General features: G+C 36.3%; 1 protein-coding gene across 12 annotated transcripts in view; it reads left to right on the forward strand.

The window, feature by feature from the left end:
- jakmip3 (Janus kinase and microtubule interacting protein 3) overlaps window positions 1-26,702 on the forward strand; it is a 42,935-nt gene that overhangs the window by 13,281 nt on the left and 2,952 nt on the right. For 3 of the 12 annotated variants that reach the window (XM_084134467.1, XM_084134460.1, XM_084134464.1), the window contains 17 exons: window positions 3,377-3,619; window positions 5,738-5,980; window positions 12,361-12,561; window positions 16,000-16,119; window positions 17,013-17,159; window positions 20,223-20,354; window positions 20,523-20,558; window positions 20,934-21,005; window positions 21,728-21,844; window positions 21,915-22,043; window positions 22,648-22,731; window positions 23,629-23,691; window positions 24,731-24,829; window positions 25,083-25,181; window positions 26,098-26,157; window positions 26,270-26,335; window positions 26,444-26,512. In XM_084134467.1, the coding sequence (XP_083990593.1) occupies window positions 3,377-3,619; window positions 5,738-5,980; window positions 12,361-12,561; window positions 16,000-16,119; window positions 17,013-17,159; window positions 20,223-20,354; window positions 20,523-20,558; window positions 20,934-21,005; window positions 21,728-21,844; window positions 21,915-22,043; window positions 22,648-22,731; window positions 23,629-23,691; window positions 24,731-24,829; window positions 25,083-25,181; window positions 26,098-26,157; window positions 26,270-26,335; window positions 26,444-26,512 (1,980 nt within the window). The remainder of the gene's footprint in view (window positions 1-3,376; window positions 3,620-5,737; window positions 5,981-12,360; window positions 12,562-15,999; window positions 16,120-17,012; window positions 17,160-20,222; window positions 20,355-20,522; window positions 20,559-20,933; window positions 21,006-21,727; window positions 21,845-21,914; window positions 22,044-22,647; window positions 22,732-23,628; window positions 23,692-24,730; window positions 24,830-25,082; window positions 25,182-26,097; window positions 26,158-26,269; window positions 26,336-26,443; window positions 26,513-26,702) is intronic. The other 9 variants (XM_084134465.1, XM_084134468.1, XM_084134471.1 and 6 more) reach the window with 6 other exon arrangements.

The raw sequence follows: 26,702 nt of genomic DNA on the forward strand, positions 1-26,702 counted from the left end.
ACACCATTGTTTCTTGTTTCCTCCAAACATCAAAGAATGGCATAAAAGACTTTTCCAACCTAGTGCAACCCCGTCACCGCTGACATTTGTGGATCCCTTTTTATTAAGAGTGCAATATCTGTGCGCTTTATCTTATACTATAACATTACTTTAATGAAAGGACTGTTCTACGTTCAATAATAGTTATATTATTGTTAAATTATGTAAGGAATAATTGACGACAGGCCGTTTAATTATTAGAAAAATAATGCACACCCAAGATGGCAAAAAACAGCCTATTGTTTACTATATTTATTTGCTTGGTCAGTGTCATTGTGGGTTTTGGTTCTTTTGCTGTTGTAGGCTGTAAGGACCTTTGAAATAACGAAATAATTTGGCGAAGTGATATGAACCTGTAATGTGGTCAAAACCTGCCTGGAACTACTTTAGCCGTGCGTTTCCCTGAAAATAATTGCACACTTTAGAACGTTCGTCAACCAGTCATAATCAAGCATTCAACAGCCCCATGGTGTAATATATAATGTTGATTACCACAGAAAATACTTTGCAAGGATTAAAGGACAAATTAAGCTTGATGACAATTTTTTTTATTTTTTTTATTTCCCACCAGGTTAAGCATTAGTAAGCTCTAACAAGTATTTAGTCCCTTTATTAGTAGTGTTATGATTGTTAAAACTAGTTTTTAAAATGTATAAAATTTAATTAAGAAAAAAAACTTTCCAATTTCATGGTGAGTTTCCTACCTCAAGGTTATTAGTTTGGTTATGCTTCTGTTATATTGTTTGTTTATTTGAAAGGTGTTATGTAAAAAAAAAAAAAAAAAAATGCATGTGTCTCTAGTGTTACAACCTGACAGATACAGTTATATTAAATATAAAAAATAATAAATAAAAAAAAATAAAAAAAAGGCAAATTTAATGATTAGTAAGTATAGCATGATGGTAAAAAAAATACTTATCATTAGAAACCATTAGAAAAAAAATGAATTAAGCATTTAAATGTAAGTCAGAATATGTATTTCGAAAATATAATTTTCTGTGGTAATCAACACTAATGCTGTCAATAGAGCACTGAACTAATACTGAACCCTGGGCATTTATTTAACGTTACAGATGGCTGGCTCTTCAGCAGAGGCTAATGGGATATCAGCACTGCTGACTCTCGCTGGACTCTAAACCTCTCCACAAGTTCTCTTACGCTGCATTTAAATGCAAACTCCCTGTAGGCCCAAAATTACTTCTCCTCTGCTGTTTTATATAAAAACAGGCAAAGTTGTCCAGTGACCGTCTGACCCAGTTTTGGTCTGGACTGGTGTGGAGTCAGCCATATTATAAGTTACTGTCTCCATCTGACTGCCAACGATATAAAAGCCAGCAGACCTACAGGGTGCAGAGCAGAGACTTTTACTCTTCTCTCAATGTTTAAGACGTTCCTAACCTACTTTTATTCAGAGGTGTTTGCTAAGGTCGAGCATCTCTATTGTTGTTGCTTATTGGTTTAGGGAAGCATTCGCGTTGTACCACACAAGTTGTGCTAAAGACATGAATGATACCTCAAATCATCATGCGGCTTTTGGAGTAAAGGTGATCAAAGTGGTCAGATTTACTATTCTAGTCTTGTAGAATGATAAAATGAGCGAAATAATGTTGTTATTATGAAACTGGGGTATGCCTAATAATGCCTTTCTTCTGTAAATATCTAGTTAACTATCTTTTTTGCTTGCTAACTGAAATCCTTTACTTTTTTTTTTTTTTTCTTTTCTTTTTTTATTTTTTTATTTCAAGCATACAATGAAAAAGTGTCCAGTATGTACAACATAAGACAATAATCGAAAGAACACTGATGATCAAACAAATAAAATTCACCGCTGCTTGAAAAGGAGTGGGATGAAGTTTAACACTTGTTAATTCCCACCCCCTCTTTCAAAATCTTAATACATTAATTTACTTCCTTTGGTATTATCCACTTTTTTACAAAACACAAGCACATATATCTTCATACATTTATACAATATGTTAGCAACAAAATTTCCGGCTTAACCAACTCATTTTCCTTCATTTTTATAACGTTCAAAAATCATTTCTTTAAATCTTTTCCTAAACTGTTTTATATTTGGACATTCCTTGAGCTTCTCATTTAAGTTGTTCCACAGTTTCACCCCTTGTATGGAAACACAAAAACTTTTCTTCCTACTGTGTACCATTGGTAATATGAAATTTAGTTTTCCTCTCAACACATACCCTCCTTCTCTCCGAGTAAATAACTTTTGTACATTTTGAGGTAAATCATTACGCTTTGCCCTATATGGAATTTGCACAGTCTGTAAATCCACCAAATCTTTAAATTTTAGTAATTTGGACTCCATAAAAAATATATTGGTATGTTCCCTATAACCCGCCCCATGAATGATCCTTCTGTAAAATGACAAGTGGCTGAACTGTTGTTGTGTAATTGTTTCCCCACATTTCTACACAATAAATGAGATATGGCAAAACTAATGAACAATAGAGCATACGTAAAGACTTCTGATTTAAAACTTGCCTTGCTCTACCAATTATTGCTATACTCCTTGAAACCTTGCTCCTAACATGACTAATGTTTTACTTTACATGACTACTTTTTTTGCATTTTAGAAGTAATTGTATGAACATAGTCAAATAGGCTACATAAAAACATGCTTGTCAGAGCTGATATGTATTGACATGTTGAATTGTGTGATGCAGGATCAATTCTGTTTCTTTCCATAATAGCTTTTTGTTACTCCATATATGTTTCATAAAAGGGTAGGGCATAACAATATTCTGGTGACATTTGGGGTATTTTTAGTTTCATCCTCCAGTGTTGTCTTTGTTTTGTGGCTAAATTTGAAGATGGTATCTCTTTATGTTACCAGTGTTGTTGTGCCTGTGGCAGCATGTGTCAGTCCTGATGTGACCCTGCTGTGGGGTCGTGTCCTGACACACTAACTCTTATTTTTAGGGCACGCTCAATATATTCTGCACTGCACCGCAATGAATCATGGAACATTGCCCACAGCTGTGCAGCGTTGCTTTGCATAAACAACATCTTAATGTTCATGATATGTTATACTACACTTAATTCAATTATGAAAAATATCCCTTCAGCTTTAAATAGCATTGAACATTTGCATATATTTATCAATCGTTCTAATTTATTTATTTATTTGTGTATGCATATACATGTTTGTATATATATTTTTTCTTTAATTTTGTTTTTTTATGTATTTTTATACATGTATAGTCTGAGATGGCACCATACAATTTATTGCCCATTAAATGCTTGCTTTGTTTAATAGAATATTTAAAACCTCGATCCCTTCAATTTGTTAAATCTGAGTTAACATCTGCTTTCTCAGGTCAGTAAGCTGGAAAGGGAGAAGTCTCAGGAGGTCCGTCATGAGCAGCACAAATCCACGGTGGTGGTGACCGAGTTAAAAGCCAAACTACACGAGGAGAAACTTCGGGATCTCCACAGCCTTCGGGAAACGCTCCTACGTCAGCACGAGTCTGAACTGGTACGGGTCATTAAGATCAAAGACGGAGAGATTCAGAGACTCCAGGCGCTCGTCGGTGCCCTCAGAGATGGATCCACCGAAAAGGTATGGAATAGAGTACAAATGAAATGGACTGAAGCAGTGCATTTTACATTTACTTAAAGCTACAATATGTAATTTCTTTCACCGCTAGGGGTCGCTAACCACTTACAATAGCAAAGGCGTAGGTTGATGACGCATAAGCGGAATTATGGAACTTGCTGTCATGCCGAAGGATCTAATAATGTTTATGGATGAGTGAATACATTGATGTTTTTTAACATGACTGTGGTGTGAAGCAGGGTGTGAGTGCTAATAAGAGACAGATATCAGCGCCACACGCGAGTCCCTCGGATATAAAGGAATAAGGACGTTTAATTCTACCGAACTACCCGCAAGTGCTGAATTACTACTCACACAGGTCAGTTTATTTGACGAATTAAACTTGTGAGGTAACGCAGCGCTGTTTCACTTGGTCTAAACCAGGGGTGTCCAAACTCAGTCCTGGAGGGCCACTGTCCTGCAGAGTTTAGCTTCAACCCTAATCAAACACACCTGAACAAGCTAATCAAGGTTCTCAGGATTACTAGAAAATTACAGGCAGGTGATTTTTTCAGGGTTGGAGCTAAACTCTGTAGGACAGTGGCTCTCCAGGACCGAAGTTGCCCATCCCTGGTCTAAACTATCACATTAAACTGCATTTGAGTGTGTTAAAAGTTATGTTATTCTATGTGTTAGTTTGTTGGCTGTATGAGACTAGCAGTAAGCTAGATCAACATTAGAATAACATACTGATCATATTCTAATATGTCATCATGTTGAGCTATATAACATTGATTCGTTTTATGTACATTTGTCCCAAAGTCTGCTTGCCATGGTCCATAATGTTTGAACGAAACAACAACAGCGTGAGCGTGCCGCTAGACGTAACGCAGTTGTCCACGTCTGTCGCCATGGTTACTATGGCAATACCAGCGGAAACCAGGGATAGCACGAATATTACGTCATTGACAGGCGACAAGTGATACAGGGCGGCAGGGACGAGCCATTATTTAAAATTGGAATTTCTCTGAAATTAAAAATCTTTGGGAACTTTTGGGATATTGTAAGTACACAACTGCAGGAAATATATCACACTGTGCAAGTGATTTTTGGATATTTTATTACAAAAATCATACATATTGTAGCTTTAAATTTCCTCATCTGGTTGCAGTGTCCGATATATACTAAATAATCACAATACTATAAAAATAAATGCATAACACACAATAAATATATTAATAATAGCAACAACAATGATAATATTTAGGGAATTATATTTATTCAAAATTGTTTTGATGGTCTAGATGGTTGCAATTTTTTTTTTAAATCTAATTATTAGATTTAAATGGTTATTTGAAAAGTTGACTGATCTTGGCCTGTTAGTACCGTTGTTGGGTGCTGGTTTTTAGAGTCCCACCAAATGGTTCCAATATGAGTAAACCCAATATTAAAGGTAGGGTAGACAATTTTCAGAGAGGCTAGCAATAGCGAGCTAGCTTTGAAAGCATAAGATCCCACCCTCCCTCCATACCAACGCCTCCTTCAAAACACATGAATGCATTCAGCAGGGAGCAAACAAAAGCGTCACGAGAGACAACGTCATACTACCTCATGTCTCAAAGATAACATTAAAGAACATAAACAACTTAAAGAGCACTAAACTGTACCTGACTGCTGCAGATTCATTTCGGCGTTGATAGTGTTGCCATTGAAACGCAGAAATTCGAGTCAAGAACCGCTCCGAGTATAACGTCAGGGGTTCACATATCTTCTAAATTACAGTAGTTATGATGTTAACACAGAATAAGCTGGTTGTTTTGGTTCAGGAGGAACTGTTAAAGGCGGCTGCTGTTTCAGTTGCGGTGCTCAGTGACTAACGTCTGTCTAACTCTGCATAGCATGAAACCTGCTGATGACATGATGTCTGACCAAATGCAATGATTGGCAAACATCTCATGGCCCTACGCCTTCTGACGATATACATATAAATACATTTATACCACTTAACATCAGGATGTGAAGAGACTTTCAACCAGCATCACCAAAAAAAAAAACCCCTGCCTTCCAAAAAAAAAAAAAGGAAATCTTGGTGAAAATGTTCATATGGAATATAACTCCCATGTGGTTCCTCTGGCGCTGCAGGTGAAGTCTGCACTGATGGCGGAGGCACGAGAGGAGTCCAGGAGGAGTTTCGAGGTGGAGCGCATGCGAATGCAGCAGGAGATCTCTGAGCTGAAGGGGGTGAAAAGGCAAATGGAGGAAGCATTAAGCATGGCGGTGCAAGCCGACAAGATCAAAGCCGCCGAGATCCGCAGCGTCTACCATCTCCACCAGGAGGAAATCAACCGCATCAACAGAGAGTGTGAAAGAGAGATCCGCAGGCTGGTGCGTAAAACTGTTTCAATGCATACACTATTAATCTATGTATTAATCTTTCAGTAAATGACTCTGTCGGTCTGAAAACATACCTTTGAGTGAATACCTACCTCTTATATTTCCTGTGGATTTAAAGCTCTGAGTGTTCAGGTTGAGCAGAACATTTACCCTGGGTTTCTCCACGGGGACCGTCTGTGTAATTTATGTGCTGAATGAAAATCTTTTGTTAACTGGCAGGGCTTCACATGGTTTACATGGGAAAAATGCATGGGTGTTTCCATGATGGGAACCTTTCTATTCTGTGTGTTAGGAACTGGAATCAATCTTATTATTTAGTAACTTAATTTGAAGCAAGAAATTATTCAGGAATTAAGCATTAGCAATGATTCACATAATGATTACTATGGAAGCTTGTTTTTCGCCACAGAATAAAACAGTTTAAAAGATAATTACAACCTTTTTATCTCACAATTCTGACAATTGCGAATTATAAAGTCAGAATTGCGTGATATGAGCTCACAATTGCGAAAAAAAAGTTAGAATTGCAAGTTGTAAAGTCATGATATAAACTTGCAATTCTGATTTCCTTTCTCATCATTTCTGATCAAGTTTACATCTTGCAATTGGAGAATGATGTCAAAATTGTGAGATAAAAAGTCGCAATTACCGGTACCTTTTTTATTTTTATTCTGTGGCGGAAACAAGCTTCCATAGATTACAACACACTTCTGTGAGAATAAAAATTTGGTAAAGTTCTGTACAGTTTAATTTAAATTATTTGCTAAGCCCCTCCCCCTTTGGTCACTGTTACTCACTTAGACAAGCTTTATAAACCGTTTCATAGGGACAAACTGGAGAGTTTTAATGCAAAGCATGATTTTAAGTGAAATGTGCTCATAAAATTGTTTGGATATTATTCTTATGTGGGCTGGAATGAATTCTGACATTGTGACACATTTTATCTGCAGTTTTGTCTTTAAATCAATAGTTATATTATGCAATTTAATTTAATTTTAAAACAGCAAACTCTGCAAATCAGTTTGCAACAGTTGCTAATGTAGTATTTGTCAGTATGTTTTAAAAGGCTGGACTTAGTGAAGGTTTTCCTTCCAGATCCTCTACTAAAGCTTCAAGGTTCTATATCAATTGGTTCACATTTTATATTTAGCCATATGTGTGTGTATCTCAAAATGGCAGTGTGTGTCTGTGTGTACCACACTTTAAAGTGAAGCTGCTTTCTTCCCTTCTCTCTTGTTCTGGGCTTTTTGCCATCCTTTTTTCCTGGAGTATGAAAATATCACTGCAGTCCATGCCTGCTGGTATCAGTCTCTCTCGTGTGGCTGAGCGCTCTGCACTATATCGCTTCAGGACTTAATGCATGTGAGAAATACTGTGGAAAACAGGCTGGGGTCAGGTCTCTGAATGGTATGTTTATGAGTGATGAAAAAGATACAGAAAGCTTCACTCTCTTCTGAGAAGCATTTATTTTTAGGACTATGGATTGTCACAGGAGAAATATCTGCATGGCAGTTATTTTTGCAAGAGCAACAAAGCATTGAGTAACACTTGTTTGTACATCAAGTGTTACATAATGTGAAGCTTTTTTTTTTGGCACTGATGCCACTTATGCTTTTGTTATGAATAATATATATGTATATATATATATATATATATATATATATATATATATATATATATATATATATATATATATATATGTATATGTATATGTGTATATATATACTGTGTGTATGTGTATATGTATGTATGCATGTACATATGTGTATGTATGTATATATATATACATATATATGTATGTATGTATGTATGTATGTATGTATACACACACACACACACACACACACAGTATTCAGTATATGGTTTTGGTGATAATGCTCACCCCATAAACATTCATGTCCTCTTGTCTCTGTCTGTCCCTTATCTTATTCCATTCTTTTAACTCATTGCAGAACTATTGAATAAACGTTACTGATGTTTATCTGGTGGGTTGTGAATGCAGGATGTCTGAATGCGATTAGAGGCCTGTGTCATTGTTATGTGTTGCGGAGGTATTGATCTTTGGATTATTTATTTTATCAAAAGGCCGGCTGGGGATGTAATAGCGTTTAGCTAGCAGGGTGGCAGGGCATGCCAAGGTGAACCGTGTGTGTGTGTGTGTGTGTGTGTGTGTGTGCGTGCGCGCATTCACATGTTTGCTGATACAAGTCCATGACTGTCCTTTGTGTATGGGACAGGTCACCAAAACAACAAAGCCAGCCTATCATTAGTGATTCTTGCTGAGACAAGCACTGTTTGTTTTACGGACCCCAAAATCCACCTAGCAACTGCCCAGAGTGCCCTAGCAACCTCACAGCAACAGATATATAGATAAAGGGAAGAAAAAGAGAACCTGATGTCAGAAAGTTGGAATAATGAGCCAGTCGATTAAAATACTGAAATGGTGGAAAGATGAATCACTCAAGACATTTCCTGATTGGTCAGCTACAGTGATGACATCAGCACCAGTTGACAGGATGCCAAACCAGCCAGTGAAAACGGCTATAGAACTGAGCTGATGAGAGGGAGAGACACTGTGCCACTTGTGATTTTAAGTGAAAGAGACATTTGGATCTCGGTTAAATTAAATAAAGGGATTTATTGTGGTCTGGGCTGAAGCGAAACATCAATCAAGAAATGTTTCTCATATTATACGAACGTGGAAGGTCTTGCTGTAAAGTGCATTTATATGCATTGTTGGTACACAGTCTGAGTCTGAGACAAGTGGTGTGAGAAGTGAAGAACACTGTGAATACTGAAATTGTTGGGAGGCCATCTGATCTAATTCACAGGGGAATGTTGGACATTGAGTAGTAGTTTAAAGTGTATGTATGCATGTTTCTATGCTATGCATGCATTTATGTATGCAAGTATGCAGTATATGCATGCATGTATGTTTGTATGCACTGTATGTATGCATTTATTTATTATTTATTTTATTTGTCTTATGATTATTTATTTATAATCACATTACATATACCCTATCTCTTGACTTTTGACAGTAAGTAGCTACCTAGTAACCACTAAGAGCAACCTCATAGCAACATGATAAAAACATTCTGAACACATTTGCATCCACATGGCAATACTGTCAACCCACTAAACTTTAGCATCATGGCAGTGAATTTTGCATAAGCAAACATCACTCACACTCAGGAAAATTGAGTTTAAAAAGGTAAAAATTGTCTTGTCATTGAATATCTATAAAATGTTGTAACCCGTAGTTCCAGTTATCTGTGTCACTAGCATGATCAGATGGAATGGAAACAATACTTATGCATATTAAGTTGTAATATTAAGTATAAAATGGCACGCATCACATTTAATAAGTCATATCAATAATTGTTTAGTGCCAACTGATGTAGAAACTTGGAATTAGGTGCGCTTTATAGTTCAAACGTGTCAAACCTCTGCATGCAGACCGACTGTAAGTTTATTAAGTGTGAATGGGTCTGGTGTAAAGGCTGGATAAATAATGTTGAGTCCGTGGATAAGGGGTGTAACAGGATTAGTTTCAGAGAAGGAGACGCTGTCTGATACATGAAAGCGAGACTCAGTCGTCTGAGGCGTTGAGATGTCAATTAAACACAAGCTCAGACGCTCACTAGGGAAAGTGGATTACAGCTGTCCCGCCTATTCTGCACAGATAGCCGTGCCTCGGATATTTCAGGGAGTTTGGATCAGCCTGGTGTATTGTGTGTGGAAAGGCTTTATTTTATTATATATTGTCAGAAATTGTGAGTTACTTCAGGTTTATAGGTTAACAAGACACAACACAAATTAATGGTAGTTAATTGTGATTTAAGTATGATCTGATCATTAAAATGTATATAAAAGTGTACTCATTAGCCTATAATTAATTAATTAATTAATAAAAATAATTATAATACACTAGAACACCCCAGTATTTGCCTAGCAATGCCCTAGAAACCCCCCTAGAGTGCCCTATGCCTCATCGCAATAAATATGGATAAATAAAGGGAAGAAAAAGAGAACCTGATGTTAGAAAGTAAAAACTCCATTCATTTTCCCCATAGGGTTGCACTCTATGCTGTCAATCAGAATCCAAACAGAATCAGTTGACCAATCAGAATCAATTATTTCAATGCACATAGAATAGTGAGCAGTAGGCATGATGTGTAATATTTGTATGCATATCCATGCTGAGCAAAAAGTTGGTTGGCTTGACATTCAAAGCACGGTCCTGCAAGAACGCTGTTTTAATAAAGGAAATTGAAAAATTAGGACATTTCCACGGAGCAGCGGGCCTCACTGTGTTCACCTCCATGTTAAGCAGGGCACCGGCATCCCTCGCGGGTCTACAGCCCTGCGGTCTGGCCTGGAGCCTGGATAATAAATATCCACGGCTGATATTCTACCATTAAATTAATTTATCATGCACATGAATTACCAAGGAATCAGTGAGGCGTGTGTAATGGCGTACACCATAATCAATGTATTCATGAAGCTCATGAAAATTTAAAATGCTAATGTGTCATATAATGTGCATTTATGCTGAATAAGTCGCAGGGATGGCGTATAAGAGAACAGGACCTAATATTTCCCACCGCACCATGTAGTGCTTTATATAATGCAGATAAACATAGACGCACCCTGAGATTTCCTACGAGATGCGCTGATCACTGTGGGAACGCCTACCCTGGCCGTGCCTGACAAACAGAGAGAATGAGTCATTCTCACACCAAGAGCATAGAAAGGGAGAGATGAAAAGAGAGAGATATACTTTCATTCACTAAATCTTTTTCTCCTCTTCAGTAGGTTGAAGAATAGCAGACACAGTGCTTCTACAGAGATTTGTATAGGAATGTATAGGTGAGACCTTGGCTAGTTGTCACAATGTAAAAGTTTCATGAATTGTTTTGCTTCATCATTGCTTTACTGCTTACATTTAGCTGAAAATATACTAAAAAGAATGTTTCAAAAAATGGTAAAGAAGTCTCTTCTGCTCACCAAGGCACAAAAACAGTAAAATTGTGAAATATTTTTACAATTTAAAATAACCGTTTTCTATTTGTAAAATGTAATTTATTCCTGTCATGGCTAAGCTGAATTTTCAGGAGCCAGTCTTCAGTCACATGATCCTTCAGAAATCATTATAAAATGCTGATTTGCTGCTCAAGAAACATTTATTATTATTATCAATATTGAAAACAGCTTTGCAATATTTTTGAAAAAAACATGATCCTTTCTTAAGGATTCTTTGATGAATATCACAATGACTTGAAAATTTAAATCTTTTGTGACATCATAAAATTTCTTTTTTTATGTGTCATTGGTGATCAATTTAACGCATCCTTGCTGAGTAAAAGTATTCAAAGTATTTAAAAAACAAATCTTACTAAAACCAAACATTTGTACGGTTAGATAATAGGCTGTTTAATGGCAGGTTTACACTGTGACAGCTTGCCCCATTTTGTGTGTCAACATGCAATGATATGAGTTCAGTGTGTTCAATGTACTGTATCTTTTTTTCCTGGGCAATAACCGTGGAAATATTCAAAGCTGTAGATCTTTTTGTAACCAAGACTTTAACACATGTTTCTGTACAGAAGTTGACTTTCAAAAATAAACCTGAGAAAGATTTACAGGAGTAAAAGTCATAAGTTCACACTTTGTACTTTTTGATGGATGGATGGATGGATGGATGGATGGATGGACTGACTAATGGATGGATGGATGGATGGATGGATGGATGGATGGACTGACTAATGGATGGATGGATGGATGGATGGATGGATGGATGGACTGACTAATGGATGGATGGATGGACTGACTAATGGATGGATGGATGGATGGATGGATGGACTGACTAATGGATGGATGGATGGATGGATGGATGGATGGACGGACTAATGGATGAATGGATGGACTGACTAATGGATGGATGGATGGATGGATGGAGACTGACTAATGGATGGATGGATGGATGGATGGACTGACTAATGGATGGATGGATGGACTGACTAATGGATGGATGGATGGATGGATGGATGGATGGATGGACTGACTAATGGATGGATGGATGGACTGACTAATGGATGGATGGATGGATGGATGGACTGACTAATGGATGGATGGATGGACTGACTAATGGATGGATGGATGGATGGATGGATGGATGGATGGATGGATGGATGGATGGATGGATGGATGGACTGACTAATGGATGGATGGATGGATGGATGGATGGATGGATGCTGTGCATGCGTGTTCCGTTCCCTGTCCCGAGTGGATGTGGGACACACTCACACCTGTGTTTCAGGCGGGACGTGTGCGTACAGTATGTGACTGTGCTGTGTTCTGTCCTGTAGATGGATGAGATTAAACTAAAGGAGCGCGCTGTCTGTGGGCTGGAGAGAGAGCTCAGCGCTCAGGCGGGCCACACGTGGAAACTACAGCAGCAGAAACAGGCTGTAGACTCTCAGCTGGCCCTGCTGCGAGACTCCAGCCCCAGACGAGAGGGCCCTTTCTCACCCGCTGCAGGAGACACAGCAGAGAACACAGCTAACCCTGTAAGCACATCTCCATTACTAAACCTCGCCGCTTTCACTGTGCCCACACGCTCACATCGCTTTTCCTCAGCCCATTCCCATTCATATTCTCCATAGAGAAACTGATTGTGAGTGATAATGTAAAACAAATGTAAGATAGACCTAACATGAGCTCAAAAGTAGTTCATGTTCGTTTTTAAAAAGTCATGTTTAAAAGGCAATTTCCCAGTGAAAAAAGTGTGCTACAAATTTATTATGAATCTGTATGTTTGAATATTATGCAATACACTTAGAATAAATTACCTTTTCAATGACTTTATAGTCAAAAAGTTTTAAATTGTACAATCTGTTTATGTTTGTTTCATGAGTTCATGGGATGAGTTGTTCATTCCCTCATAAAAATGGTTAAATATACAGTTTTGTACCTTTCTCTTTTTGTAAAGAAATTATTTAATTCATCATAGATACATTCAATAGATCTAAAGATTGGGAATCAGGGTTTCCACAAAAGTATTAAGCAGCACAACTGTTTTCAACATAAAAAAAAATCGTATGAAGCTGAAGACTGGAGTAATGATGCATAGAAATAAATGACATTTTACAATATATTAAAATAGAAAAGAGCTATTTTATATTGTAATAATATAATCAAAAATATTACTGTTTTTACTGTTTTTTTTTTTATCAAATAAATGCAGCCTTGGTCAGAGACTTTTTTCAAAAACATTAAAAAATCTTACTGACCATAAACTTCAACTATAGCTGAAAGATAGTTGGTTTGGTTAAATGTCTTGTTTCTCAATTGAAAACGAAAATGAATGGGAAAATACTTGCGGAAACAATCAGTGACTGTTGCACTTTTTTGTTTCGTTGTTTATTAATGATGGTGCTATTTAGCATCAGAACCTATAAAAGTAGTTTTATTTCTATCCAGAGCAAGAACATTCATGTACATGATCATCAAAAGGGTCATTAATGTACCCTTAATAACTTTATGCACATCATTGATAGATTGGAATTGAAAAGACATTTCTGTTCTCAAGGACTTGAACAGGTCTGGGTTTGAGGAAAACACTGCTGGTCCGGCTGTGTGAAAACACACAGAGCTTTCCCTGGATCCTCACACTTCACTGCATGAATCTATTGTCCTATTCTTTCCTGCACAAATTACAGCGTAATTACACCTCTTATCACCTGCACAACCTTAACAATAGACATTAGGGACATATTTTCATTAACAGCAGTAGCTTATTCAATACTTATAATGTTTCTACTTAATTAACTTCAGAATGATCTTTAAAACAACCAAACTAAACACAACATTAATTTTGCCGTCATCGTGTCTTGATTTAGTTTAATATTATGCATCAAAACAAACCGTTTACAGCAGCATGAGTCTTGAATTGGATGTGGATGTAACATTGTTAATTTACAATGTAAAGCGACCTTGAGCTACGGAAAGGCGCTATATAAATAAAACTTCTTCTTCTTCTTCTTCTTTTGAATCTGGCTTTGTGCTCATTAGGTTTGAGGTTTAATTCTTTCCTTGCACACATGATCTAAAAAATATTTACAACTTTATTTGGAGTGTCTCCCGCTGCGACTTGAATAAGGGCCCATTTCGTTTCCCAAAGATTTGTATTATTTATCTGCAATCTAACAAATGAACTAACACTTTTTATAGTGCATTTAAATTAATGTATTTGCAGATGGTATATCCAAAGCGATTTGCTTTATCCAATGCTTTTTATCAATGTATATATATATATTTTTTTAGGTTTTATTCTTGATTTCACAATGTTTGAATGCTATATAACAGACTTTTTTCCAGCAGTGTGGTGTATCATGATATTAACTGTGATGAGAAAAGCAGTGTTAACTTTAAAGCATCTGTGTGCCATTTCTCTGGCATCAATAAACTGATGTATCAAAAATGATGACTCTTTTACAACGAGTTTAAACTCTTCCTGCAGTTGCCCATTGTTCAGTCAAATATATAATCATGCAAATATACATATATTACAATAGATTTAGCTGTGAGAAGGGCCATGTGCATTTTCACTCTGTCTTCATGTGTGCTGAATGTGAGAGTGTGATCTTTCCCACATATCACCTTCTCAGGGCTGTTAGGGCTGTGAGGTCACACACTTTGCATTCACACCTGTGGTGTATTCTTGTGTTTTCATATCTGAGGCTTGTTTCCCAGCAGCTGAACATCCGTGTCTCTGGCTGTCGGTTTGATATCAGCTTCAGCTGTGGTGGCACGGCTGCTGCTTTCATTTTCTCTGCAGGAGAAAAGATGGATTTGATCGGTGACCTTTCAGGTCTTCGTCAGATGTGGACGAGCCAGTGTTCTCTGGCTCTGTTTCCTCCTACGTCTGTTTCTACGGTTACCTGACATAATGGAATATTTTCTTACTACAGCACCAAACAGAACTGACAAAAATACGCATTATATAGTTAAAATCTGCTTAGGGGTAATTCAATGTAACAAATAGTGTAAATGTGCATAAAAATGTCAGTCAAAACCAACACATGAACGATGCTCACTAACCCAGTGAAGTTTTTCAACTGGATTTGCGTTTATTCTCTTTATCTTGCGTATTTCACTTATACTCGCGCGCGTTCTGTATTACGTGCGTTAATGTCTCTGACAGACAGCATGTTGAAGCCGCTCAAGCCTCTTCTCAGAAAGCGAAGCGATGACGTAGTTAAACATCCGGTAGTGTGTGTTTTCCAGGAAGTGCGTGCTACCCTACATTGTGCACGTTATTTTTTGACAGACATTGATGTCTTGATATTCAGATGATGTGGATTTGAAAACAGATGGATAGTAAGGTAATAATGATGTATTTCTTAGCCGGCAATTATTCAGTGAAGTGATTGATGACCGTGATTGTTATGTCGATGATTTGAGTTCTAATATTCCAGCCGACAGCCAGCCTAAGTTTTTGACGGACTTGATAACGTGCGTGAGGGGTGAACAATATTTGATTTTTGGGTATTAAACGTGCCGGAGACGTTCAAAATCCTTTTTGCGTAGTTCAATATACTTATTTTATAGAATGAAGTTTATTCCGTGGTGTAAATAAATTACATGTTACTCAGAGACTGACATGTTTGGTAAAATTTTACGTTCAGGTAGATTTCACCAATTTGTTGACTTGTGAAAATCAAGTTATTTTTATATTTTTTTTTACTAGGAAAGGAGTTTTGATGCACAAAGTTGTTTTTGTTGTCTCTTATAACAAAAAATATTTTTTTATTTCATATTTTTAAACCCATGAAAATGCAGATACTGTTGAAAATAGTAGTGAAAAATCACTTTTTAAAACGGTTGTTCCATTATTACCAATAAGCAGATTTTGACAGAAAGTATTTCACCATTGAAAAAAAAATAAAAATGATAGGAGTGGAGAGTGTTTTTTTCCAGTTACCTGCAGTTGGTTTGTTTTCCAGATGCAGCACTTGGATGAGAAGGATGCTCGACGTTTCCAACTAAAAATTGCAGAACTGAGTGCTATTATCCGCAAACTAGAGGACCGCAACGCACTGCTGTCAGAGGAACGCAATGAACTGGTGAGTCTGTGCTTGTGTTAAGGTAAAACAATATTTGTATGAAAAAAAAAAAAAGTGTGTATATATATATATTCACTTTATTTTATGGTTAAAAAAAAATTATTTAGTGTATTTTTTTCTTTTTTTTTCTTTTTTTCTTATTTTCTTATTTGTTTACATATATCCAGACTATGTCCAGAAAATAATTCAGCCTTCTTACCTATAAATAATTCTAATGTTCTGATAACATAGAACTTAAAAAAAAAATGTCTTTGCATTGTGCACAAATGAAATGTATCTGTGCATACAGTCTTCTGTATCATGTTTACTGTGTATCATTAAAGATCATCTTTGCCTTTCTAAGTGTTATGTGATGGTGTAAATGTCCTCAGTAATGGTGGTAAGTATCTGAGCAGTGATGAATGACTTCAGTGTTTCCTCTTCTCAGCTCAGACAGGCTTAAAGATCGATACAGAGACAGGGTGATTTAAACATGGCAGCTGAAACCTTCAGGAAGGGTTCGGACTCAATTTACCACTCAGTTCGGCTCTCAAACATGACATGATGTTCAAGTAGAATGCAATAGTCCAGTTCGGCTTCTCTGTTATTTTAGATTTCATGTCTTAAACTAATTTACCAACTTTAGACAGTCAACCTTTATACAGGTTGTATTTGCATTGTGATACATTTACTGCCAGTATAGGCTAATCATTTAGTTTAGCAAAAAAAAACACGTTCTGAAAGTATGCATTGTGTTAAAAAATGCGTAACTTTACTGGTTTTAGTTGTATTTTCTGAAATCAGTATCAGTGCATACAGCGATGCACTAAGACAATGATGTCCAAATATTATTTACTGCATGCTTTTGCCACCCCAACATTTTTGTAACCATCTGTCTATGTCTGTGCGCCCAGTTAAAGCGTCTCCGTGAAGCTGAGAGCCAGTATAAGCCGTTACTGGACAAGAACAAACGTCTCAGCCACAAAAATGAGGAACTGGCTCATGTATTGAGACGCATGGAGAACAAACTGCATTTCGTCACTCAGGAGAACATTGAAATGGTAATGAAGCAGAAAACAACTGTGAGCATAAATGTATGCCACAGTGATTAAATGTTTTTTTTTATTTTTTATTATATAAATATTAAATATATAAAATTGAAATATTACATGGTGATGAACAATCAAATGGTAACCAGTTAAAGCGCTTAAAAATCTTGATGTTGATAAAAACATATATATAATAGTTTTGATGCTAAATATAAATATAGTTATATATAATATACTCTACCTTTCAAGTTTTTTATATTTTTTTAAAGAAAGGTCTTATGCTCACCAAAGACTGCATTTGTGTGATCAAAAATAAGTAAAAACAGTTCTATTTTTTAATATAATTACTATTTAAAAAAAAAATCTCCTTTTTAATATTTTCAAAATATAATTTATTCCTGTTATGCAAAGCTGAATTTTCAGCATCATTACTCTTTTGTCTTCAGTGTCACGTGATCCTTCAGAAATCATTTTAATATGCTGATTTGCTGCTTAAAAATTAATATTATCATCAATGCTGAAAATAATTTGAAATGCAAAGCTTTTGTAATGTTCTAAATGTCTTTACTGGCACTTTTGATTCGTTTATTTCATCCTTTCTGAATTAAAGTATTAAGTTCTTCCAAAAACAATCTAGCTGACAAACTTTCCTGAAGCCATCAGTATTTTGTTTCCTGCAACCAGGGTTCGAAATGACTTAGGACTCTTGGGGGGTCCCCTAAAATGTAATTATTAAATTATTAAAAATTTTGAAGACTACCTTGCTACACTATATACTGTAGGCAAAATTATATGGACCAATGTTGAAGGTGGGATAATGGTCTTGGGATGTTTTTCATGGTTTGGGCTAGGCCCAGTATTGTAGTGGTGTCTGGAGAAGTGGCTATAATCTAACAGGTAAACCATAACTCTGGAGCAACAAAGTTACAAGTTATTTTTCTCTCCATGATGCAGGATTCTAAATTAAGAAAAATAATATTAGCTTCCTAGATAGCTTACCAAGCTCTCATGTATACTCATTCATGCTCAAATCACATTCACTTTAATCAACTCACAGATCTGGTTATCTTTCGTAATCACTGACTGGAAAAGTAGGTTGTTATGCTAGCTTTGAATAACTAGTCTAGCTGCTAGGTCTTCTATGGAAGCTTGTTTCCGCCACAGAATAAAACATTTTAAAAGAAAATTGCGACTTTTTATCTCACAATTGCGAGTTTGCAATTCTGAGAAATAAAGTCAGAATTGCATGAAATAAAGTAGCAATTGCGTGTTATAAAGTCAGAATTGCGAGATATAAAGTCAGAATTGCGTGAAATAAAGTCGCAATTGCGTGTTATAAAGTCAGAATTGCGAGATATAAAGTCAGAATTGCGTGTTATAAAGTCAGAATTCTGACTTTTTTTCTCGCAATTGCGACTTTAGGCTATATCACGCAATTCTGACTTTATAACACATAATTGCGAGTTTATATCTCGCAATTCTGACATCTTTTCTCAGAATTGTGAGATATAAACTAACAATTGTGATATATATAAAGTCCAATTCTAAGGAAAAAAAGACAGACTTTTTTTTAATTATTATTATTTTTTACCTCAGAATAGTTTATATCTCACAATTCTGACTTTATAACACGCAATTGCGACTTTATATCATGCAATTCTGACTTTATATCTCCCAATTGCGTATTAAAGTCAGAATTGTGAGATATAAACTGAAAAAAAGTCAGAATTTCAAGTATATTTCTCGCAATTGCGGGTTTATATCTTATAACACGCAATTGCGACTTTATATCACGCAATTTTGACTTAATAACACACAATTGCAACTTTATATCACGCAATTCTGACTTTATAACCTGCAATTGTGACTTTATATCTCGTAATTCTGAGATAAAAAGTCAGAATTGTAAGATGTAAACTCGCAATTGTGAGAAAAAAAAGTCAGAATTGTGAGATTAAAAAGTCGCAATTACCTTTTTTATTTTTCACTCTGTGGCGGAAGCTTCCATATTCTGCTGTTAGCTGGCAGATCATTTGGCTTCATACACATAACGTTACAGCTAGCAAGAAACGTTGACAAACGTACTCTTCTAATCATTACACTGGGTATCTAGTTAATGCAACTTTTGATATAGGAACTCGAACTCCTGATATTTTACTATAAGCAATTATGGAGATATAAATATAATCGAAGCACTTACAGGATTTTCATTCAGGATTTCACTCTTTGTTTCGTTTTGCCGCGTTCAGCTACAGCACGTATCTGCGGGAGCACCACAACAACAATCTGTGACGCTGTATAGGAACTCACTCGGCTAATAGCTGCCCTGATTGCTGCCTCGCGCTAGGAAATAAATTAATTACTGTTATAAATATAAAACGTCACTAAAGACCTAGAATTTTCACAATCATTTTTAATGTTAAAATATATTTGTCGGGGACCCCCCAAAATCCAAAAATAAATTCTTATGGGGGGTCCCTAATGACTTATGGAGGGTCCGGGACCCCCCCAGACCCCCCTCATTTCGAACCCTGCCTGCAACCAAAAAAAAAAAAAAAATGAACTGCAAATTTTCTGCAAATGAACAAATCAAAATGATTCCTGTTGGAAATCTAGTTATCTTAGAAAATATACACTTTCCCTGATGGTGATGGGGAGGCTGTGGTCAATTTAAATCCCACAACCGCTCCACTGTCATTAGACATAATTGGTCATTTCCAGCTTCGACTATTATTTAGATTTTTTTTCCCAGACAAAAGAAGCATTCATCTTGCCTATTCCACTGCATAAACCATAAATGTGTGATCCTGAAGTAGTTTTATCAGGTGAAGATCACACCAACTGCATAAAACATTTGCTTTGAATACTGATGTCTCTTTAACATAACCATGTTTTCATGTAAACACATTTATCGGTCGAGCCGTTCGGCATCCGGCAAGCACACAACCTTGTTATTGCTCATGTCTAAATGATCTGATCATTATGGCAACCCATCAGACATGAGTAATTATCTGTCAGCAGTCTCTGTGCACACATCCGGTCTCTTTATGTGAGGAATGAGTTTTTATTTTGCAGCGAGAGAAGGCTGGGACGATACGACGGCCCAGTTCTCTGAACGATCTGGATCTGAGTCAAGACGAGAGAGAGATTGAGTTTCTGAGACTACAAGTGCTGGAACAACAGAACATAATCGACGATCTGTCCAGGGTATCAGCATTTCTTCTCACAGGGACGTACTAACATGTGTTTTAAGTCAACATGAAAAGCCTCAATTAGATTAAGAATTAAAATGATTAAATGGGGTCCATTTTGAAAAATAAATATTACAAACTGTGTCGTATTGTTTTCTGATTGGCCTATTTTAATTTTTTCCAGGCGCTGGAAACCGCTGGATATGTGAAGAGTGTGATAGTGAGTCATTTTGCCTCTGGGAAATGTTCACACTGTAAAATGCTAAAATATGTTTTTGCAAATTAATGCAGTACATGTTACCTAAGGAAAACCTAGATGAAAATATCTGCAGAAATATCGGTTTTCTCAAAGTGTGAATGAAATTAGCAACTGAGAAATGTAGTGTATGTGATGTTCAGTCAAAATCTAAATACACGTGCCATTAATTTACGGATAAAAGTAGAATTTTATGGATAAAACTGGAAGTGTAGTGAAACTGTTATTTAATGCACCTTTAAAGAAACAGATGTAAGATGTTATTTTACTATAGGCTATCTGAAATAAGTTAATGTGTTTTGTTCTTTCATTTAATCTTAATTTAATCTTGTTTCTCAGGAGAGAGACATGCTGCTGAGATACAGGAGACAGGACAGTCTGCGCAGGAAGAAGCCCTTCAGAACCTGTAGGGTACGCATACACATCACGTCCAACACACTTGAAGAAAAAATAAAATAAAATAAAAGTATATATGTATGTATATAGCACATACAACATAAAGCATACAGATGAAATCAAGCATAAAAAAAAATTGTTGGCAAAAAAATTCCTTTTATAAAGTACTTTTCCATGAATAAAAATCAATTTCCAATCATCAAAAAGCATAAATACATTATTATTTTTCATTACTGCATAATTTTGTAATACATTATCCAATCTTATTCTCGTATACTATTATTATAAAGACTAAAGTTACATCGCTCTTACATTACATTATTGTTGGTTATGCATCTATTTGTATAATCATTGTTTGTATGTAATTTTTTTTTGCATTTTTTTTATTTGTTTACATTTTAGCTATTTTTGAAGTGATGCACTTTTAATTATGCAATTTATTTTTAATGTTTACATAATATATTATCATTTGATGTTTTGTTGATTATCATCTAATTATGCATTGATTATGCATTTATTTTTATATTATAAATTATTTACTTTTTATACAATGATGTCATCTTATTAATTTAGCACCACTGCATTGATAACGGCTAGTGATGTTTGATTTTACTCTTTTAAATTATATTAATACTCAACATTACAGATGATATTTTGTGTGTGTGTGTGCGTGCTTTTTAAACTTTGAGTCAAAAAGGTTTGTTAAACAAAATTCCTCTCTTGCTCTCTCTCTGTAGCCGGTGGTGGAGACGTTTTTTGGCTATGATGAGGAAGGCTCTATAGACTCGGACGGCTCCTCCATTTCCTACCACACAGACCGAACGCCCTGCACACCAGACGATGACCTCGAAGAGGTGCGTGTGTGTGTTTGTGTGAGTGTGTCTGTAAACTATAACTGTAAGCGTGTCCTCTCCCTGTGCTTAGGGAATGGTGAAGGAGGAGACAGAGCTGCGATTCCGTCAGCTGACGATGGAGTATCAGGCTCTTCAGCGCGCTTACGCTCTCCTGCAGGAGCAGGTGGGAGGAACGTTTGATGCAGAGAAAGAGCTCAAGGTAAAGCATTTCAAATATTTATATATTCATTCTCTTAACAACAACAACAACAACATCTCAGCTCTTAGCAGATGGCTGAATAGTTCATCATATGAATAGGATTTTCACTGATCTATATAATGTCATTCTGTATAGATCAGTGGTTTAGTGTCATTAACGGTCATTAACAAGCCTAATGTGATCAAGCTTTAGAAGCTATTTTGACTACTATGAGTGACAGTCAGTCACCAGGTCTCTAATTAAAAATGTTTTCAACTAAATGAAATGCCTCTAAAATGTGTATTTTTGGGTCACATCATAGATTATTTTTCAACCCCTCTCCAGTCACTTTGCTGATAGCGACCACTTTACACAATCGAATCAATTCCTGATGAGTAACCTTTTTTTTTTTCTTCCTAACTGAATGCCTTGTTTTAATCAGAAATATGCAAATGTAAAATGTGTTGCAAATGGCTTTTTTCTTTTCTTTTTCTTACAAATATGCAAAAACCTATTTATGACAATGACCAATTCAATTCAAAGATCGAGATGATGCTCATCCTGAGCTACTGCAGATCGATCTTACCTTCACATCAGTGTCTCTGTTCTTTGTTATCTGTTTTAGACTCGAGAGCAGCTTCAGGCCGAAATGTTCCGGTACCAGACCAGAATAGCAGATCTGGAGTGTGTTCTGAGTCATCAGGGACAGGTAAAACACCAGCGCTGCCAACGTAGCCATGTTAGAACTGCAAAATGTCATTTAGTACAGGTGTATTTGTACAGTTCCACTCATAGACTGTAAAAAAAGATGGACGACGCGTCTCCACTTCCTTCCACTGTAGAAAAAGGAAGTGAAAATATCCCAGAAACGCGGTATCAAGGTCCCGCCTGTACTCTCGCTCACAGAAACCATCTTTGGATGTGTCATCTTTTTTTGAAGTGTAATTGGATTTTTTTCAATTTGGCTTTGCATCCCATTGGATAACAGGTGAAGGGTGGGGTTTATGAACCAGCCACCAGGGGGCGATACATTTTTTTGCCTTCACTTTTCAGGATATGTGCAGCACACTTGGCTCCACTAAAGACTGTGATAACACTTTTTTTCACATGTGCACACTTGTTAGGAGACGTTCCCGTTGGGTTACATGTGGAAACACAGCAGGTACATCAAAGAATATAATACACAACAAACTGTGGAACTTTTGGTCCCACTAAAAGAAAATTTGTGTCTATAATCAGACATGATAAATATGTTTTGTGGTGACTTTCCAACTCCCTGCTCAGTTTTTAAATTGTTTTCCACCTGAGGGCCACTTAGTCTAAGTCAAAGGGTAACACACACACACACACACACACACACACACACGATGGAAACCTAAAAGTATTCCCTAAACGTAGAGAATGTGAAAGCTGATTAGAAAGCAGTGCTGGTCATACATCAGTGTGGGCTGTGAGCGTTATACATGCGGCTGAAATTGTTCTGGGATCAGATATGCCACTGACGGAGAATAATTCTTGGAGAGAGTTTGAGAGGATTTTACACGATAAGATCTGCTAACATCAGTTTATTCAAATCATTTGCATTCAAATTATGTGCATTTTTCAGGACATGAAGTGGATTGAGGAGAAACAAGCTTTGTACCAACGCAACCAACAGCTTGTAGAAAAGGTGGGAGCAGTTTCTGTTTGTCAGACCAATGGAAAATGAACATCAGCAGAGCATGTTTTCAATTGAAGTAAATCTCATTAGTCATTTGTTTAAAATGTTTCTATTAATAACACCGTTTAAAAGGACAGTTCACCAAAATATGAAAATTCGGTTATGATTTACTCACACTCATGGCGTTCCAATCAAGTATGGTTTTCTTTCTTCTGTGGAACGCAAAAGAAGACATTTATTAAAAGAATGTTAGAAACCAAGCAGTTTTGGTTTCCAAAAAAATAAATGTTTGTTACCAACATTCTTCGAAATATCTTCTTTTGCGCTCCACACAAGAAAGAAATTCATACAAAGTTCTGTGCAGGCTGATAGATCTGTTTGCAGTAAGATCGTTCTCTATAGGGCAGAGCTGATTGGCCAATGAGCTCGCTCCTCAACCTTCAAGTATAGTCAGCTTTTTCTGTTAGCAGTTTGCAGTGTGCTTTCAGACACCCTCCACCTTCCCCAGCTCCACCTGTATAGATCTGCTATGGATAATTCATGAATGCTATATTGTACAACAGCAGCATGTCTTACTTCCTCACAGCAGTGTGTTGTGAATGTATTGTGAAGCGCTTTGAGTACCCAGAAAAAGCACTATATAAATGTAACGAATTAATTAATTCATTATTATTGGCAGTAGCAAGCAGATTTATTCTGCCAAGACCAAACAAATCAACATTGTCATATCCATTACCATGACCAGTTGTCATGACAGAAATATAGTTTTGGAACGACATGAGGGTGGACTATCCCTTTAAGTTTTTAAAGTTTGTCCTGTGTGACTTTAGAAAACTTGGTGTTAAGACAAAAACTGCTTCTTTGTTCAAGTTTCAAAGCCAAACAGCCACCAAATTATAGGAATGACCCATAAATGACTTTCAGTAGTTCAACAGTGGTGTTAATTAATTTCTTGAAGCCGCTTTCAGGCTCTGAACGCAGCTCATTTGTTATCTCCGACAGTTGTTCTGCTTTTTTTAAACCAACATTTAATGTTTTTGGTTCCCAGATTAAAAACATGGAGATGGAGGAGACGCGACTGAAAAATGAAATTCAAGATGCGAAAGACCAAAACGAACTCTTGGAGTTCAGAATTCTTGAGCTTGAAGTGAGTCTGACTGATTATCTTTCCAAAATCTGTCATGTGTGAATTTCACACACATTTAGGGACTGTATTACAAAAACTTCCTTTCTGAATTCTTGACTTATAATTTGAAAATGTTCGATTTCTAAATTAAACTTACCATGGTTACTAAAGCGATAAGTAAGGATTCTGAGTTGAGATATTTCTGTACTGCAGCCCCAGGAACAGAGCTATAGATTATGTGTAAGAATCACAGTGATGCTCCTTTTTTCTCCAGGAAAGAGAGAGAAGATCTCCAGCCATAAACTTCCAGAGCATTCATTTTGCCGAGGGCATGAGTCCTCTACAGATCTACTGTGAGGCAGAGGGTGTTACTGTGAGTTACCCTGAACGATATGCCTCATGTCTCTATAGAGAGACCGGGGCTAGTTGTCACACGGGAGTAACTACTGTCGAAGGTTTTAATAATGAACGATCAGGTTGGGGCAAGTTGTCACAATGGAGGAAGATTAAAAAAATACAAATTCAAAGTTTTTTTATACATTTAATTAAAGTTTTTGTTAGCAAAAATGATTGTTTCCTTATTAAAATATTTACTTTTTATTAATTGTTTTACTCATTAAAACTTTTTTAAATGTTTTTTTTTAAAATGTTATACTCCATATAACACAGATCCTCACCATAATGCAGATATGTTGTGCCTTTTTACTTTGTACAGTATTTTATATTTCAGAAAAATATTTATATTTTCAAATAAACTAGGTTTTCATTGTGACAACTTGCGCTATATGTAACCCTGGATCACAAAACCAGTCACAAGTCGCACGGATATATTTGTGGTAATAGCCAACAATACATTGTGTGGGTCAAAATTATCGATTTTTCTTTTATGCCAAAAATCATGAGGATATTAAGTAAAGATCATGTTCCATGAAGATATTTTGTAAATTTCCAACTGTAAATATATAAAACATGTATTTTTGTGAGTGAATGCAGCACAATCGTGAACATAAATGGACAACTTTAAAGGTGATTTTCTCAATGTTTAGATTTTTTTGCACCCTCAGATTCCAGATTTACAAATAGTTGTATCTCGGCCAAATATTGTCCTATCCTAACAAACCATACATCAATTGGAAGATTTCAGATAAGGTATAAATCTCAATTTTAAAAAATTGACCCATATGACTGGTGGTCCCATATGAGTGATCCAGATCAGATCTAATCTGCTGGTGTCTGGCGGAGGATTCATGGCATAATATCTTTCAATGAAACTCTTTCTCACACTACAGGAAATTGTGATCACAGAGCTGATGAAGAAACTCGATATTCTGGGGGATAACGCCGTAAGTGTATGTTGATTTCATATGTAAATGTGCGTGTTTACACATGCCTGGGTGTGTCTGCTACACATGCATATTTCTGTCACTGATGTCTCGTCTTTTCATTGGACGGCGCACACAGAATCTGACCAATGAGGAGCAGGTGGTGGTTATTCATGCCAGAACGGTATTAACTTTAGCAGAGAAGGTATGATCCGTATGTCTTCTTTAAAATTATTTTATTTTATGTGAATCTGTTTTGCTGATCGTTTCATGAATGCCAGTGTTTGTCTTTTAACGTCTCTGTTGTGTCCAGTGGTTAGAGCAAATCGAAGTCACCAAGTCAGCGTTACAGCAGAAAATGTTGGACATTGAAAGTGAAAAGGTAAATGCATCCAAATTCATTACACACACATTCCTCTTATTTCACCCAAAAATAAAAGAAAAACGGTAACACTAGTTTAGTGTCCTGTTCTCACTATCAACTAGTTGCTTATTAGCATGCATATTACTACGATGGCTGTTTATTAGTACTTATAAAGCACATATTAATGTCTTATTCTGCATGACCATAT

This window comes from Abramis brama (assembly GCF_963993115.1).
Source record: "Abramis brama genome assembly, chromosome: 14".
In the NCBI taxonomy this organism is placed as follows: Eukaryota; Metazoa; Chordata; class Actinopteri; order Cypriniformes; family Leuciscidae; genus Abramis; species Abramis brama.